Source organism: Rattus rattus, chromosome 2 (assembly GCF_011064425.1).
Source record: "Rattus rattus isolate New Zealand chromosome 2, Rrattus_CSIRO_v1, whole genome shotgun sequence".
In the NCBI taxonomy this organism is placed as follows: domain Eukaryota; kingdom Metazoa; phylum Chordata; class Mammalia; order Rodentia; family Muridae; genus Rattus; species Rattus rattus.
Window position 1 is genome coordinate 56,844,267 of NC_046155.1, and position 16,945 is coordinate 56,861,211.

The 16,945-nt window shown below is 46.4% G+C and overlaps 1 protein-coding gene across 1 annotated transcript in view; it reads right to left on the reverse strand.

Annotated features, from left to right (window-relative positions):
- The window catches only part of Slc18a2 (solute carrier family 18 member A2), a 34,592-nt gene extending 23,947 nt beyond the window's left edge, over positions 1 to 10,645 (reverse strand). The window contains exons 1-3 of the mRNA XM_032892229.1: positions 10,519 to 10,645; positions 8,815 to 9,160; positions 193 to 251 (exon numbers count right to left, since the gene is read on the reverse strand). Of these exons, the coding sequence (XP_032748120.1) occupies positions 193 to 251; positions 8,815 to 9,160; positions 10,519 to 10,639 (526 nt within the window). The 5' untranslated portion in view covers positions 10,640 to 10,645. The remainder of the gene's footprint in view (positions 1 to 192; positions 252 to 8,814; positions 9,161 to 10,518) is intronic.
- Between the last annotated feature and the right edge of the window lie 6,300 nt (positions 10,646 to 16,945).

Consider the following 16,945-nt stretch of genomic DNA (forward strand, 5'->3'; position numbering starts at 1 on the left):
CTGGAACCCTCCCTTAAACCATGAGTGTATCCATACTTGAAGTTATGGGCTGATCCATGAAGCTCCCCCCACCCTTCCTGTACTGTTGCCAGCACACCCCCCTCTTCCCCCAGGTCTAGCCTGACTCCCAGCTCACTGGAGACAGGGATCCTTCCAAGACCCGCACGCAGAGGGTGAACAGCAGATACTTACTAACTGTTGAGATAAACATGATGCAGAAGCCGGCAAACATGGGAATTGGATAGCCAATTCTGGAAGACAGACACAAAGAGAGTCTGGTGGTGGCCGGCTGTTTTTCTAAGGCTTTATATTGATTTACCAGCCGTTATCCATGTGGGATCAGCTGGATGAATGTTCTGTCGACCTGCCTGAAAATTCATATACTCAGTGCTTCCTACGTGACCTTTTTGTGTTTGACCGTCTTTGAGGATGAATATACTTACGGGCCGCCACTCTGAATGGAAATTTCCCTGGAATAAATGTTAACACAATATTGGCAAGTAACCCCAAACGTAAATCTTAAAAGACAAAGGCCCCATTTCTGCCGATATTGTTATTATCATTATTGTAGTATTTGCTAGAACTTCCCCAAAGGGACAATTGCAGTCAAATAGCTTTGATAAAAGGCCACCAAGTGAGTCACCGAGCAAGAAACACAGCAGCACCATTTCTAAGACAAGTTAGAAATCAAAGGGTTAAAGCCTACCTTCCTGTTGACCACGCTGAAGCCAGCCTAGAAGGTCTTGTGCCTTAGACCAAAAGTCTAAGTCCAAGTGGCTTTGTAGGACCAGTGTCCACTGAGGATTCTGGTACCAGGACATGTTGTATCAGGATGGCATGAGTCTGGTTAGACACCTACCCTTCCCCACCCCCTAAGCCCCAGGCAAGTCTCCTTTGGTCTCCAAAGAGAGACAAAGGCTACACCTTGAGCCTGAATATAGAAAGGTATCTATGTGTAAATGTCTACCAGGGAATGTGGAAAAAAAAAAAAGCTTCAAATGCTTCAATTGCTCCCTCACGTGTGTGTGTGTGTGTGTGTGTGTGTGTGTGTGTGTGTGTGTGTGTGTGTGTGGTGTGTGCTCACAGAGGACCCAGAGGAAGATGTCATGCATCCTGTTCTATCATATTCCCCTGAGACAGAGTCTCTCGCAAAAGTTAATTCTCCACATCTCTGTTAACCTGGTCTTCCAGTGAGCTCCTAGGATCTACCTGCCCTTTTTATGGAGCCCGTGGGTCCCCATAAGCATCCCTGCAACCACTTAAGACATCTGTGGCCTCTGCTCATTGCAGTAGTTGTTCTCGGTAATATCAGGTCAAAACCCAAGAAAACAACAGCCTTTTCTGTGGCCATTAGACCACGAGTGCTATCACACCAGTCTACACAGTCTATCCAGCCACCCAGGTCACCTTTCAGGGGATGGGAACCTGTGAGATCCTTCTTCTGGTGACTGCACCCAGGGAACCACAAATCTGGTGGCCTGAAGTTCTCGGTGCATTCAAGTAGCTGATTTATATGTGTACTTCTTAGACAGCCAACACCAGTTCAGAGAAGCTAAGAAACAGGCTTACACTGACATGGTGGGTATACAGAGGCAAGATAGGAAGACCGGGGGGATGACACAGATGTGAGGAGAGAAAGAAACCCTTAATTGCAGAGTCCAGTTGCAAGTCCAGTTGAAGTCTCTCACCAGCTGAGAGTCACTTCCACCACAATTAACGTTTGCCCTGAAGGTTGCTCTCATAGAGAAAATGTTCTTTCTATATAAAGGAATCTCAAACAAGAATTCAAAAGCAGCAGTGGTCTTACTTGGTTTCCAGACATAGGCCTGACATTGTCTAGGAACCTCACACACACGAAAGGTGATAAACTTACGTTCCCAGTATAAACATCTCACCTTCCTGTGCAACACTGGTGAGCTCTTACCCTAGCCAGGGTACCTGAAGAACCAACTTATCACCCCCTACTTAAGTGTATCTTATCTTTTCCATGACCACCTCTCTTTCTATTGAGCTTAAATCTATGTTACAAATTCTTCTTAATAAATCCCAGTTCTGATGTATAGCAGCTCATTCTGAAATTCTTTTGTGCGTCCAAGTCAAGAATCCCAACTCTTCCTGAGTAAATGTCTGGGTAGCTCTTGCCCAGGATGCTGGGACAATACAGAGTGATGTTGTCTGCACTCATCCCACTGCTGCTGACAGCCTCACTGCTGAGCACTGAAGTCCGAGAGACAGTGACTCTCAATGGCTGCCTGGATGGCGGGTAGAGGGTCTCATAACAAACCTCACTCAGGGCTGCGTGCCTATACCTTAGTCTTTTCTCCAAGTTTGGAGCTACTGTGTTGTTATGTTTGTTTGCTTGCTCTCAGCAACATTACAGCTACTGTCCATTTAAAATTCCTCTGGGATTTTAGCTAAGCAGTAGTGGGTGACAGAATGGTCAAGCAGCAAGGAACCACAAAAGCCAGTTGTACACTCCAAAAGCTGTGTACATGCCTGAGCTGGGGTGCTCTCTTTTCTTTGCCCAATACACGTGTGCTCCACACTCTACACTGGCCAGGCTGCTGGCAGAGTGGCCAAGTGGTCACCTTGGCAACATCCTTTACTGGTGCTCAGTCCCAAGTTCAAGAAGATTGAATGATTGAATGAGCACCTCGTGGGCCTCCGCCCTCAGACTTTCTCAGCCTTCTGTCCACGCACACGTCCGCCCTTAGGGGAAGAGCTGTTCTGAATTCGTGGCACTGAGCAGAGAAGGCGACACAAGATCCTTCCTCCTTCCCCACAACGTCTCTGATACAGACAGGGACTCAAGTGACATTAGTCACAACTGGCTGAGTTGGCTCTCTTGTCTCAACTCAATGCCATCCCAATTAAGGTATCGCTAGCAGGACTAGATCTGATTCAGCAAGCCTAGAGGCCCCCTATCAACCCCTTGTGAGTCACACCGTACCACAGTCATCCTCTACATAGCACCAGGGAACAATTAATCCAATTTGAATGTGACTAAAAACCATATATTGATTCCCTCAGAACTCATTTATATGTGATCCTGGCTGTCAGAGCTGTTGAATAGAGAAACCCCAAATGCCCCAGTTTGCTTTCTAGGGGCATGTGACACCATGATGAAAAGCAGAGTGGGGTAGGGAGGGTTCATTTGGCTTACAGGTCTCATTAATCTTCCATCATGGACGGAAGTCAGGGCAGGCACTCAAGCAGGAACAGAGACAGAAACCATGGAGGAACATTGCTCACTGATTTGCTGTCCTTGGCTTGCTCAGCCTGCTTTCATATCCAACCCAGGACCATCATAAGCTGGGTCCTCCCACATTGATCATTTATTAAGAAAATACCCCCACAGAGATGATCACAGACTGCTCTGATGGAGACAATTCTACCTAGGTTCCCCTTTCCAAGGTAACCCCAGTTGGTGTCAAAGTGACAGAAAGTAATGAGCACATCCCTCTGACAATTGATGTGTATTCTGTAATGCTACTCAACTCCTTTTTTTACCAGAAAAACTAACACAGGCCCTCTTCTCGGTTCACTGAGATGACAGTGTGGTCCCTTCAGTCACTGTAAATGACAGAGAGGACAGATATAAATAAGAATCCCATAGAGTTCGATCTGTCACCAGCATCAGCTCAGCCTCCCTTGTAACAATCTCTGCACACCCCTAACAGGCGCAACAGGAAATTAATGTCAAGAAACAGGAATATCTCAAATCCACTCTGCTATAAACGGGAAGTTTACTCAGTATTTAGGAAATGAAATGTAATTCTTAAGTCTAGCCCTTGCGTCAGCTGGAGTTTGGGCTAGATGTGTGCAAGGACCCATGTGGACACCACACACGCTGCCTGTGCGTGAGTCCCTGTGCTCACGGGAGAATGCTCTAATTCCTGGCTCCTTCTGGTTGCTGTGTGACCCACGCCAGTGATGTCTAGGATGGGAGATCCCTTTCCCAAACAGCTGGTTTCCCTGTCTGCAGATGAGCTGAAAAGGTCAGCGATTTCTACAAAGCCTACTTCAGCCCAAGTGGCTGAAGCTAGTAGAGAGAGAGAGAGAGAGAGAGAGAGAGAGAGAGAGAGAGAGAGAGAGAGAAGAGAGAGAAGCCTCTCATGCCCCGTGGCTTCCTGCTTGTCATTCAGGGTTAGCTAAGATCTGGGAGGAAAAGCAACCGCTTTCAAATATACTAGGTAACTATGGAAATCCTAGCTTGATAAAAAGCAGACCACCCAGACCATGACAGGCTGAGAAGGAAGTGAAAGGAGCCCCTCCCAGGCACGGGGTTGCTGCTCCCAGGCCATCTGCTGGCTTGAAACAGCGCTTGGTTCTAAAGATGCAACTACTATTTAAACTGGATGCTGAACATGTGAAGTCAGACCATGTACACTTGGACTGAGGATGAAGCTGAGTGGCCACTTGTGCTTAGCATCTGAACTTAAAACATTCTCTCATAAAGGATAGGGGAGGAGAAAGAGAGAGAGAGAGAGAGAGAGAGAGAGAGAGAGAGAGAGAGAGAGAGAGAGAGAGAGGCAAACAAAAACCATACCTTTCCTGATTTGTGAGGGAAATGTAATGTTTTCATACCGTTTGTCTGTGTAGCGCATTCATGTGCACACATGCGTAAAAGTTACTTAGCACAAACAATGACAGAATTCACTCAGAGAATCCTGCTGTCTCCTTTGATACACAGCTACTACTGTGGAACAAACAGTTCAACGAGAATTATAAAATAAGTCAGATAAGCCTCCATGAGAGAAATGGACCAAGCTCCTGAGATGCTGGACAATGTTACTGGATATACAAAAGCACGTACATGTTCCAAAATGAAGCATCCTTCCTTTAATATCCTGTCACAAAATGGCGGCGAATATACAATAGCCCAAAGTATAAGCAAAACGAGAAAAAAAAGTGTAGCCAAGGCTTGCCCAAAATGGTTCTTAAAGTGTTCTTAAAGTTCAGTATGAGACAGTAATCCCACAACTTCAAGCAATAGACAAGCAGCCTGTTATCTGGTCTCAGCACATAAAAGCCACTGTACTTGCTGCATTTTGATCATGAATACAGAAGTGTGAGTGGACTCTGTGCAACATGGTACCTGGGCTCACAGTGGGTCCCTCTTAAGCTAACACAGGTAGGTATTAAAGAGGAGGGCTCCTACCAGCCAGGCTGGAGAGGGCCCCCACATCTTTAAGAATGTCTAAGCCTGGACCAGCTCACACTGGAAGCTGAAAGGGGGCTATTTTTCAGAGCTGGGGAAGGCCTAGGTGGAAAAGACTCAGGTTGTCTTAGTTTTTAAGTTCTCCACTCACAGATTTTTTTTTAAAAAAAAAATGAGCCTTTACTGATTAAGAGCAACACTTTTATACCCGTGTTCTGTCTTTTTAGTAGCTAAAACTACACACTGTATCATAGCAAGCAGGAAAGAATTGAAGGGAAGAAAGGGCATCTTAGAAACGAAGCCTCTCTGTGTCTGACCAGCACGCTGTTCACGCCATGGTTGTGTGCGAGTGCTGTTCCCTGCTGTGTCATAAGCCCCCTTACCTCTAAAATCCTAGGAGGAGCACAAAGGCTTCCGATAAAGCCTGCAAACTGTTCTAATGGCCTTCTAACCAGGAATCTAGCAGCTGCCATTCAATGCCATTTAGGCGTGGGTGCTTACAACACAAAAGGCCAGTTACCGATGACATTTAGTCAGAAACATGTCTGTCAATATTAAAAATGCAGGTTTAGACACATTTGTTTATAGGGCCCAAAATGTGACTCATTCCTCTTGCTGGTAACTGAAATCTGAACAAATTACATCAAAACTGTTTGCAGCAAGCCTTGCAGGGAGACTGGGAGAGTCACCAAATGAACTTGCTCTTCTTTGTTAGTCAGAACCATGGAGGAGAGCAGAACCTGTGAGGGTGGCCTGAGGAGCAGCAAGTCTCTAAATCTGCACCTCCTGGGCTTAGACAACACTCAAAAAATGTACAAACCACAATCATTTCGAAGGGAGAACAGAGTTCACCTGATTGCCCCGAGTCCGTCAATATTAAAAACGTTTGCATTTCCGTGTTCCCCAGGCAACACCAGAAACAAAAACAAATAAATAAATAATCGCTCTTTAAATTTAATGCATAGCTAGGGCAAACGGGGGTTTTGTTCTAGCTAATTTCCAAACTGGACCTCTCACCCTAAGATCATAGGCTACAGTTCACAATCTCCAAAGCAAAATTAGGATTTTTTTTTTTTTTTTTTGGTGGGATGGAGAGTCACAAGCCTAAAAAGCCTCAGCTGTACAGCCCTAGGGAATATTTAAGAGGGAAAGGTCTCGCTGATTAACAAGCTGCTTTTTAGAGATGCAAGTAAAACATTAAAAACAAGATTGGGATTTTGAAAGAGCGGCTTGTCTGTGGCTCCCATTTGGAAGGTTGGAATAGTCACCTCATTTCAGCAAGTTGGCTAAGTATTACCCAGTGACTAGTCACATTCGCGCCCAAGTGATTGGCAAGGCATTATTACGATAATGTCCTCAATTTTCCCATATAGCATTCGAGCTGTTTGCTCTGTCAGAGCACAAAACCCCAAGCCGTTTTTCCGTAATTATACCAGATGCATTTAAAGAAGTGCTCTCGTTCTTGAAAAAGGAAAAGAAACAAGCCTCTGACTCCTGAGCTCTGTTTGGTTTTGTGCTGGAGAACAGAGGAGCAGCAGAATGTCACCTCCATAATGGGGCTTCTCTGTGGGTGCACAATCAGCCATGCCTGGTTCATTTGCTTACCACACTTTGTATGGAAGCCGTGCAATATTGCTCAGAAGACAGGAGGACTGTCTGAAGCCTGTTGTTAACACAGGCTCAGTGGAAGTACCCAGTCCACAGGGAGTGAGCACCCTGTGCCTTCCTGTGAGTAGACCAGCATCAGCCTACATGCTGGTGTTCGGGGGGGCGGTCACTAGACTTCCTATACCCTCCCTGATTGTTCTGAGGTCACCCTAGGGCTCCTTAGTGCACGATCTCTGAACCCTGGAAAAGCACAGGGCTCTTCTATCTCTGTGCCTTGCTTAGCTTCATGCTACAGTTCATATCTTAGATATTTTGTAACATTTCAGCATGTGGCCCACACTTTCCACTTACAAAGTATCCCACAAACTATCTAGCCACACCTGCTCCATACCGCTGGGCTCTCAGACTCTTCGTTATGGCTCTAGGATCTGAAATAACTCACTGGCCCCACAGTGAAACCCAGTTGTCTCTGGCCTAGCCTTGGGACCTCGCAGCTTCACCTTGGGACCCTTTCCGACCATATCCCTGGCCCTGCTCTTAGCATCACCTCATTCTCCAAGCTCTTGTCCTTGCCTTTCCTGGTTTGTGTTACAGCTATGGGTCTGAAATGATGGCCACTCCCTTGTCTACCATTTAAAAAAGAGACAATCTTGCTTATGTAGCTTAGCCTGGACTACTATTTCCTGTGTATCCTTGACTTGTCTTCATCTCCTCCTGGATCAGTCTTCTAAATGGTGGAATTACGACCTAACTCTACTAGCTCGCACTCCTCACAGCTGACATCTTCAGGAATTGCCCATAAACCCAGTACCCTGAGCTTGGAGTCTTCAAGCACAAGACAGACCCAGGCCACCTTTGCTGGAGAACACCTGCTGGACAGCAGCCAGCAATAGAGACAAAGATGCCAAGCAATTCACAGCCTCCAGCTTAACTCAAACTAAGGTCAGCCTCTTGAGCTCTCAGACAACAGTTTCCATTCTCTTCCCTTGGAGCATGTGGGAAAAAATGGAGTGACCAAGAGTGGGGAGAGGTCCTAGCCCTGAATCTCCACATCAGCTCAGAGTTGAATCCACGTGGCAGTGATCTCTCCCACACTCTGTCCATACTCAAGCCCTTCATCATGCTAGTCCTAAACAAAGTATCTTCCCTTTTACCTTCCTTTTTCTTGTTTGCCCTGTGTTTGTTTATGCTTTTTCGTTTTGAGATAGGGGTCACATTGTAGCCCACGCTGTGTAGCAAAGATGACCTGGAATTTATTATCTTCCTGCCTCTCTCTCCTGAGTGCTGAGATTATAACCATAGTGCCCAGTTTCTGTAGCATTGAATACTGAACCCAGGGCATCTTCATATATGCCAAGCGAGCACACACACACACACACACACACACACACGTATATACACCCACACATATACACATACATACACACACACATATACACACATACACACTCATATACATACACATATGTATAGACACTCACACATATACACACATACACACTCATACACACACACATACACACATGCACTCACAAACACATACACATACACACACACATATACTCACATATATAAAGAAACACACACACACTCACACACACACATATACTCATATATATAAAGAAACACACACACACACACACACACACACACACACACACACACACACACAGAGCCCCAGTTCTAACCTTAATTTTCTCTAAGCAATAGCTAAGGTAGAAAGCTACCCGATCTTGATGGCTGGGATCACTGAAGAACTTCTGTTACCCAAGAGTGACCATTTCAAATGTACGTATAAGCCATACATTTAGAAGAACCTACGCTTTCTTCCTTCTTCTGTCATGTTTCCTATCTTAGACTGTTAGAACAATAGAGGGAAAGACAGATGGAGTAAACGTGCAAATCTGTTACTGAGGATGAAGATATCAGGCTCAGGTGACTGGTTTCCCTGGCCAACTGCCCACCAATTCTCCACACTAAGACAGATGAGCAGACATCAGCATATGGGGGTGTGAGCTCTCCATCTGAGGAGGCACATTGCCTACCTGTTGGTCAGAAGTCCTATGAATGGGTTAGTGAGGAGCTGGACAGTGGCTTTGGAGGCAAACAGCAGCCCAACTTGCACATTCTCATTCAGAAGGTCTCTGTCTTCACTGGGACAGTCAGAAGGGACAGTGGTGTTAGCCACAGTGTGCTGTGTGCTGGTAGCCTTGTGTGACTGCCCTCCTGGAAGAGTCCCAGTGGCATTCCCGGTGATCAACACGGTAGAGTTGTTATAGTAAGAGAAGATGCTTTCAGAGGTGGAGACCACGAGCTCTGGTCTGGTGGTCTGGATTTCCGTAGAGTTTTTCTCATGCTTAATGCTGTACAGATAGCTGGGGATGATGGGAACTGGGGACAAGGGCAGGGAGAGAAGAGGCATGCCATCAAAAGTAAGGTTATGTGAAAAACCAAATGAGACCCAGAAGCTGAAACATGCTGCAACAGTTTCACACTGCTGTGTGTGTGAGGGGGGATGGGGGGAGGGAGGGAAGGAGGGAGAGAGAGGGGTGGGGGGAGGAGGCCAAGGTCCTGCCTACCATGCCCATGGAGTAGCAACTGTGCCCATGTGAGTGGCCACAGAGATGCCTGTCATTTATATGGTTTCTCATTAGAGCATTCTCTCAGAGGAATACTATACAAGTCAAAACACTGCCTGAAGTAAGTCAGTGCTGACCCAGGGTCGGAGAGGCTCAACTGCCTTCTAAATGGATAAAAGCAAGGAAACTGACATCTAAGTTCCACTATGCTCTTTGGGGGGGGGGGAAGACAAACTGGACATTCTCAACAGAGCAACAGAGCAACTCTATGTGAATGTGTCCTGCAGATTTCATGGGATCCCGTAGACTTCTATCACAGCAAAGTGGCAATATTATAGAAGCTTGGGCACACGAGAAACAGATAGGCCAACTGGGACCCCCAGCTGCCTGTGAGCCCCACAGCTGACTCTCCAGAGCTGAAAACAACAGTAAGAGGATCTCAGACTCTGCAAGTGAGGAGGAGGAAGTGACTCACCACTTTGGGGGTCTGAGGAAAACCAGTATTTGTGTGTGTGTGTGTGTGTGTGTGTGTGTGTGTGTGTGTGTGGTTGCTCATGGAAAACTGGTTTCCGAGAAGAGCACATGAAATACCTTTCAGTTTGTGGGACTAAGGGGCCTGTTTTGAGCCATCTGGTCTAACGTTTTTTTGGGAGATTTACAGTCCTAAAGGACAGCAGCAACTCAGCACACTGGTCCATTCTGACAGAAATCTTTTTCATCTCAGTGAAAGTGGATGAAGGGGAGCAGGCAGTTATCAGGAGGAAACACGACTTCTGGGGCTTATCGGATGTCATGGGGTTTGACCTGACCTCCAGGAAAACGAACCCACAAGTTGCAGCTCCCAGGAGTAGGGGCAAGGCAGGCTTGTGTTCAAAGATGGGTTTTTATTTTGTTCTCTGTACAGCGCGGTTCTTCAACTTTTTGGGCGGACAGAGCTGTTCAGATAAAGTGGGGTAAGTGGGGTGCAGAGGACAGGTTTTATGTGGTCCTGATGGTGGGCAGGAGATGCTGGCACCTGGACTCTAGATGAGCACAAGGTGTTGGGCGGGGACCCAATGCCAGGGACGGGCTCCTGAGGACCTGTGCCTGGTGCTAAGGATGAGGTGCTAGTGACCCAGCGTCACAGACGGTGATCGGATGGGAAGGCTGGCACTCCCGAGCCATACGTACCCACGACGGTGAGCAGCATGTTGTCCAGCAGCAGCGCAAGGAACACGATGAACAGGATCAGTTTGCGCGAGTGGCGGCTGTCCCGCAGCCATCGCAGCAGCACCAGATCGCTCAGGGCCATGGCTCTGCTGCACTGAGGGAGCGGGTGCGGTCAGTGGCTGGGACGGCCAGGAGTCCCGCGCCACCCGGAGCACAAGGAGTCTTGTCCACCAGCGGTGGCCCGGGACGACAGAGAGTGTCCCGCTCCCCTCAGGCGCCGGAATAGCGTTCCAGCGTCCCCACAAGCGCGCCTCCATTGCCGTCGGGGACCAAACCTGGGACCCGAGGACATTGCCCCTCCCAGCCGCGCCCTGAATCCCGGGATCCCCGGAAGCCCGCCCGCTGCCTTAGAGGATCCCCAAGGGGTCTCTGTCCTCCCCAACCTCGCGTACCTCTGGCTCGCCTGTGACTGTCTGCGGGGTTATAGCGCCACACAGCCTGGGTCTCTGTCCGTGCGTCCCGGCTGCTCCAGGTCGCCTTCTCCGCCCCAGCGCCCCAGAGCCCTGCTCAGTTTACCCAGTCCGGCTCTGACGTCACGGACAGCACTGAGAGGGGGCGGAGGGGGAGAGCTGGGACACTGGCCTCCGCCCACCCAGAGCCGCCTCTGGTCCCCAGCCTGGGCTGCCGTCACGCGCCCACCCAATTGGACTCTAGGAACGTCTGCAGGGGAGGAGGGCGAAGGGGAGTTGAGAAGGAAGCCGCAGGGGCTCTAGAACACAGCCGCAGGAGCCCAGTGCAAGGAGTCAAAGGTCCTGACAAGAATCAAGGCCAAGGGTGTGCAGGCACTCGGGCTTTCTTCCATGCTCAGGCGTGGCCAGAATGTTCAGAAGAAATTGTGTGGGTCTCTGAGCTGCCATGTTCATAAAGTGGCCCAAGAAGACATGAATGGAGGCTGCGGGATTGTGCCCCAGGAAAACCAGGGCAGACAGTCGCATCTCACCACGATCCCCTTTCCCACTCTATAGACTGATCCAGGGTCAGAATGCACCTAGGAGGCTGGACACCTTCGGGTGAGAAGGAAACAACGGGAGAGAAGGACAAAGATCAAACAGGAGTGGGGACTGAAGACTCTCAGAGTCGAGAGCAGCCTGCTTGGGACTGACTCTGCAGGCTCTGAGAGCATCTGTGGGTAGGCAGGAGAGCCTGGAACTAGGCGAGTGTGTGGCAAAGTGTCCATGATGCCTTGTCAAGGGAGCTTTCTGCTCTCCGTGCTATGTCTGGGGAGTGAATGAGCTAGTTAAGTGTGGCAGTGCACCTGAGCAACCCACCTTCTGCAACCGATCTTCTCTGCATAATATCGTCTGTTAGGAATGTTCCTGTGGGGTTGGGGATTTAGCTCAGTGGTAGAGCGCTTGCCTAGCAAGTGCAAGGCCCTAAGTTCGGTCCCCAGCTCAAAAAAAAAGAAAAAAAAAAAAAAAAAGGAATGTTCCTGTGATAGACAGTAGAAAAACACACACACACACACACACACACACCACCCCCCCACACACACCACACACCACCACCACCACCACCCCACACACACAAAGAGGGGGGGAGTGCTTTCCGAGGCCCTTCTGTGGGGTCAGAGGGGTCAGAGCTGTTCTTAGCCAGAAGGTTCTTAGCCACTTAACATCCCTGTGACTGTCACAGGCTCTCAGCAGAGGGGTCTGGCCTTGATTTATTAATGCTCGCCTGGTGTCAGCAGGAGCCTGCTAGGAGCAGCCTTGTGGTGTGTGCTCCTCCCTGATCTCTCCGATTCTCTTCTTTTAGAGAGAGACACACCCCCCCCTGCGCTTCCCACCATCCCTCCCCCTCCCCGTGATAAAAGATGTGTAGATGGGAAAAGTAGGTCAGTGACACAGGTCTCTGATATCTCAGAATGTGTGTAACTTAAATATTAAACAGGAGGAGATGGAGACCCACTCGGGAGGAGAAACACATGGCAGAAAACTAAGGTGGCTGTGGAGAGGTGGAATTTATGGGCTGCTGCCCTAGCTCATTGGCTTTGGAGCTTCAGAACCCAAAGGCTCTGGCTTGAGACACAGAATCAGTGATTTATGGCACGTAAGCACCCTCACCAGATGCTGGGACCCCAGTCTGATATTTGATTACTGAGCTCTGGAGGGTTAAACAGGCTTTCCTCACTTTGTTTCTCCTGGCTCTGAGATGTGTATATCCGTTGAACAGCCTGCTGGGTAGCAGTGAGAATTAGTCTGAATAGCCCTCAGCACAGTGTGTGGAACACACAGAGAGAGCCCAAGCATCCATTCAGCTGGTTGAGTGCTACCAACTCCAGCCAGCAGCATGGTGGGTGTTCGTGAAACATTAATGACCAGAGGAGACCACATCTTCCCACTCAAGTATTTATAACTAGTAGCCACTTCATAATGGAGGAGGAGGCACGAGAAACAACACAAAACTCCAGCCCGGTGAACTGGAGAGATGTGGCTCCAAGGAGCACACCAGACCCACAGAGCTCCACCTACATAGGGGTTTCAAACTTTTCTGGTATCCCCCAAAATCTGTGTTTAAATATTTAAAATGCTTTTTTCTGTGTATGAGTGTTTTGTCTACATATGTGTACCACACACCTGTGGTACCTTAGGTGACCAGAAGAGAGCATCTGATCTCCTGGAAAGTAAGCCACCATGGAGGTGCTGTTGAGCTCTACCCAACGAAACCCCAAGAAAATTCTTTTTTAAAAAAAAGTTGTCTTATCAGTTTTAAATCAGTATCTGAAATAGTTTCTGCAATCACAAATAAAAATATTTCAGGATATATTATAAATACTAGTATGCATATATAAAACTATCAAACTGATTTTTTAAATGTATCCAGTAGGATAAAAATATTATGAAAATGCAAAACCACTCAATAGGTTTTTAAAAAGCAAACATGTTTCCCTTTAGCAGTTAAAAAATGTACATTGTGTCCTGTGCTGGTTACTTTTGAAAGCTTGAGACAATGTAAAATCACTCCAGAAGGAAATCACAATAAAAAAAATCTCAACTAGGTTGGCCTTGTTGGTATGTGTGTAAGGATTGTTTTGATTGTGTTAACTGAGGTGAGAAGATTTACCTAATGTGGGTGGCACCATTCCCTATATTGGGGATGCTGGTTTCATTGCTCTTTGCTTTTAACTGAGGATGTCATGTAACAGTTGATTTAAATCCCTCTGCCTTGACTTCCCCACAATGTGAACTATAAGCCTTAAGTTGCCTTTATTAGAGTGCTTTGTTACAGCAACAAGGAAAACTAAGGTTAGCATTTGTTTTACAACTTCAAAGCATTCTTGCTTAGCTCCCAACAAAATTATATCTTACTTTGATGTTTCTGAAATTTAATTCCTTTGTTCACCTCCTCATCTATTATGTGAACTGAAATATATGAATAATACATTAACTTTAAATTTTTTTTCTTATGGCCATAAGGGTCTAAACATATCAGTTCCCTTTAGGATGGCATGATTATAATCATTAGTGGTTACTGATTACCAAGGACATGGTGAATATAATATGAATTTAACAAATAATTAGTAAACATAGAAAGAAAAACTGAACTACAGGTATACTACTCTAGGCATGTGTGGTACCGCACCTCTGAACTCCCAGGACTTGGGATACCGAAGCAAAAGGATCAAGAGTTCAATGACAAACCTTGCTAATTTGTGAGATTATACCTCAAAAAACAAAACAAAACCATGACAATAATAAATAAATAATGTGTACTGTCTTGATTAATAAGACACCAATATTGTCCTTTTTATTTAATGTCCATAGTTCTTTTCTGACTTAGAGAACTTTGATAGTAAGATCGTCAGAGTTAGATCAGGTGAGGGTAAGCCTTTATTTCATCTAGGAGAGACAGTGGATGGCTGAGAGGAAAGATGACAAAGGAGCACCCTGTGTCCTCAACTGAGTAAAGCTGATCTCAGACAAATTTCAAAACAGAGGACACACAGAGATATAAGGTGATGTGTATACTCTTCGTATATCAGAGACCAGGCATTGGAAGCTGAGGAGCTGGAAAAGCCCTGATTTGTCTCATCCATCAAGTCTTCATACCTCCTCCTATGCTATTCAGGGTCTGCTTTCCCTTCCTGTGGTGAATACTTATTATCAATTACTTAGGTGTATCTGTGCCACACCTTGGTGTGTAAGTGAAGTTTCCAGGAAGGTTTTTAAGTAAGAAGGGATGATCCAGTCTCAGTGTGGGTGATACTAACCCATGGTTTGGAACCATAAACTAAATTTATAAAGATAAAGTGAATGGAGCATCAGCATTTCTCTGAATCTATTCCCCATCTGTGGATATACTGTGATCAAGACTAACTGCTTCTTGTTCCTGCCACCACATCTTTCCCATCATGATGGTCTGAACATACAGACTGTGAGCCCAGACAACCCTTCCTTCCTGAAGTCACTTTTGTCAGGTGTTTTGTCACAGTAATGGGAAAGCAAATGCTAATTGCTATCAGAAAATTGGTATCAGAAGTGGGGTTATTTCCATTATAAACCAGGATGATGTGGTTCTTAAGCTTTTGGAACCCTTTGCAGGAAGAATGTGAAAGAACTTGAAATTTCAGACCAGTAAAGTCCTAGAATCCTGTAAGCAGAACTTAAGGGTCCATTCTGGTGGGAATCCCAGAAGAGCAGAATACTGAAAGAAATGTAGACAAGTAACAGGATAAACTAGGGAGCTTTTTGAAAGAACAATTATTCTACTAGACAAGAGACTAGGGAACATTCATATTATATGCTGGCAAAGAATCTAGATATGTTCTTCCCATGTACTAAGGAATTGACTGATGCTAAATTCTATCACAATGGTCTAATTATTTACAATTACTACTTCTTACTTTTATCTGGGTTTCAGTGGGAGAGGAGGGCAAGTGGAACAGAAATACCTGGAAATGTGAAGCTTAGCAAGGAAAGGAGTATGACTGAATTTGAAGTCACTGATGATAAAGGCTCAGAGAAATAGCTATAAGTTAGAGATTGACCCGGAGCTCTTCAATGGGATAACAGGAGAAGTACCTTGAAGGAAGAACCCCCCATTAAGCTTCAACATGTAATCAAGGAAAGTAATTTCAAAGGGGAGAGCCTAAGCCAAGACCAAAGAGATTCCAGTTCCAAAGTGACCACTAAGGCAGTGCTTTCCCATCTTCAGCTACTGCAAGCCTTCTTCAGACACAGAGTCTACTACAGCTGTGATAGAAGGGCCAAGTTGCATTCTGAACCAGCAGCATAATCTAACCGTATCATCACAAGGTAGCATTGTTTTCAGGCACACAAAATGAAGGAATGAAAGAATCCTGGAAGTTTAAAGGAAGTTTCTAGAAAGTCCCTGAAGGAAGGCAATGGTAGCCTGCAAGGAGGCCTTGAAAGGACACTGAGTCTAAGTTGTGATGGGGATTGCAGGATGTTGAAGGTGCCAAGACAATGTCCACCAAGGAAAGCTACATACAGACATGGAGTTGAGCTGGCTTAAAACAGAGATCTCATGTGCTGCAGAAGGCAGAGATAGAAGGGAGGGATTGCCCAAGGCCATTGGAGCCCAGATGATGCCAACAAGTACCCCAGATATTGTTCATGGAACCGTGACATTTAGTGTTTGCCTTAGAGACAATCAGACCATTTTGGTGCACAGTTCATAAGGATACAGTTCACCATGGTGGGAAAGACATGGTGACAGCAGCAGCAGACAGCTTGTCCTGCTTTGGGCCAATCTTTCCTTTCCATGTCCCATTCATCTCTTGTGGGGCGGGAATGCTTCTTCTGTTCCATTGTAGTCTGGAAGTATGTGACTTGTTTTATGATGTCTTTGAGGCAGTCAGGGTCTCACTCTAGCGCTGTCTGGCCTAGAACTCATTGTGTAGGCAAAGCTGTCCTGCAGATCTGTCTGCCTCTGCCTCCCAAGTACTGGGATTAAAGGCATGTACCGCCATGCCCAGATTTTTTTTTATATTGCATGTAGTTGTTTAGTCAGTCAGTCAGTCAGTCAGTCAGTGTATATATAGGGTATACATGCAGCCACAGTGTACATGTGAAGGACAGAGGCCAATTTGCAGAATTCCATTTTCTCCTTCTGCCATGTGGGTTCTAGTGATTCACTCATTGGGCTTGGCAGCAACTGTGTTCACCCACTAAGTCGTCTCATCTTGTTTTGAAATTTTGTAGGGACCCCAATATTTGCCTTGAGTTCTGAAAGAGATTTGAAGTTTGGGCTTTTGAACAATGTTAGAACTGCTAAGACTTTTGTATTAGTTAGGGTTCCCATTGCTGTAAAGAGACACCATGGCCAAGGTAACTCTTATAAAGGACAACATTGAATTGAGACTGACTGACAGGTTCAGAGGTTCAGTCCATCAAGGCATGAACATAGTAATGTCCAGGAAGACATAGTG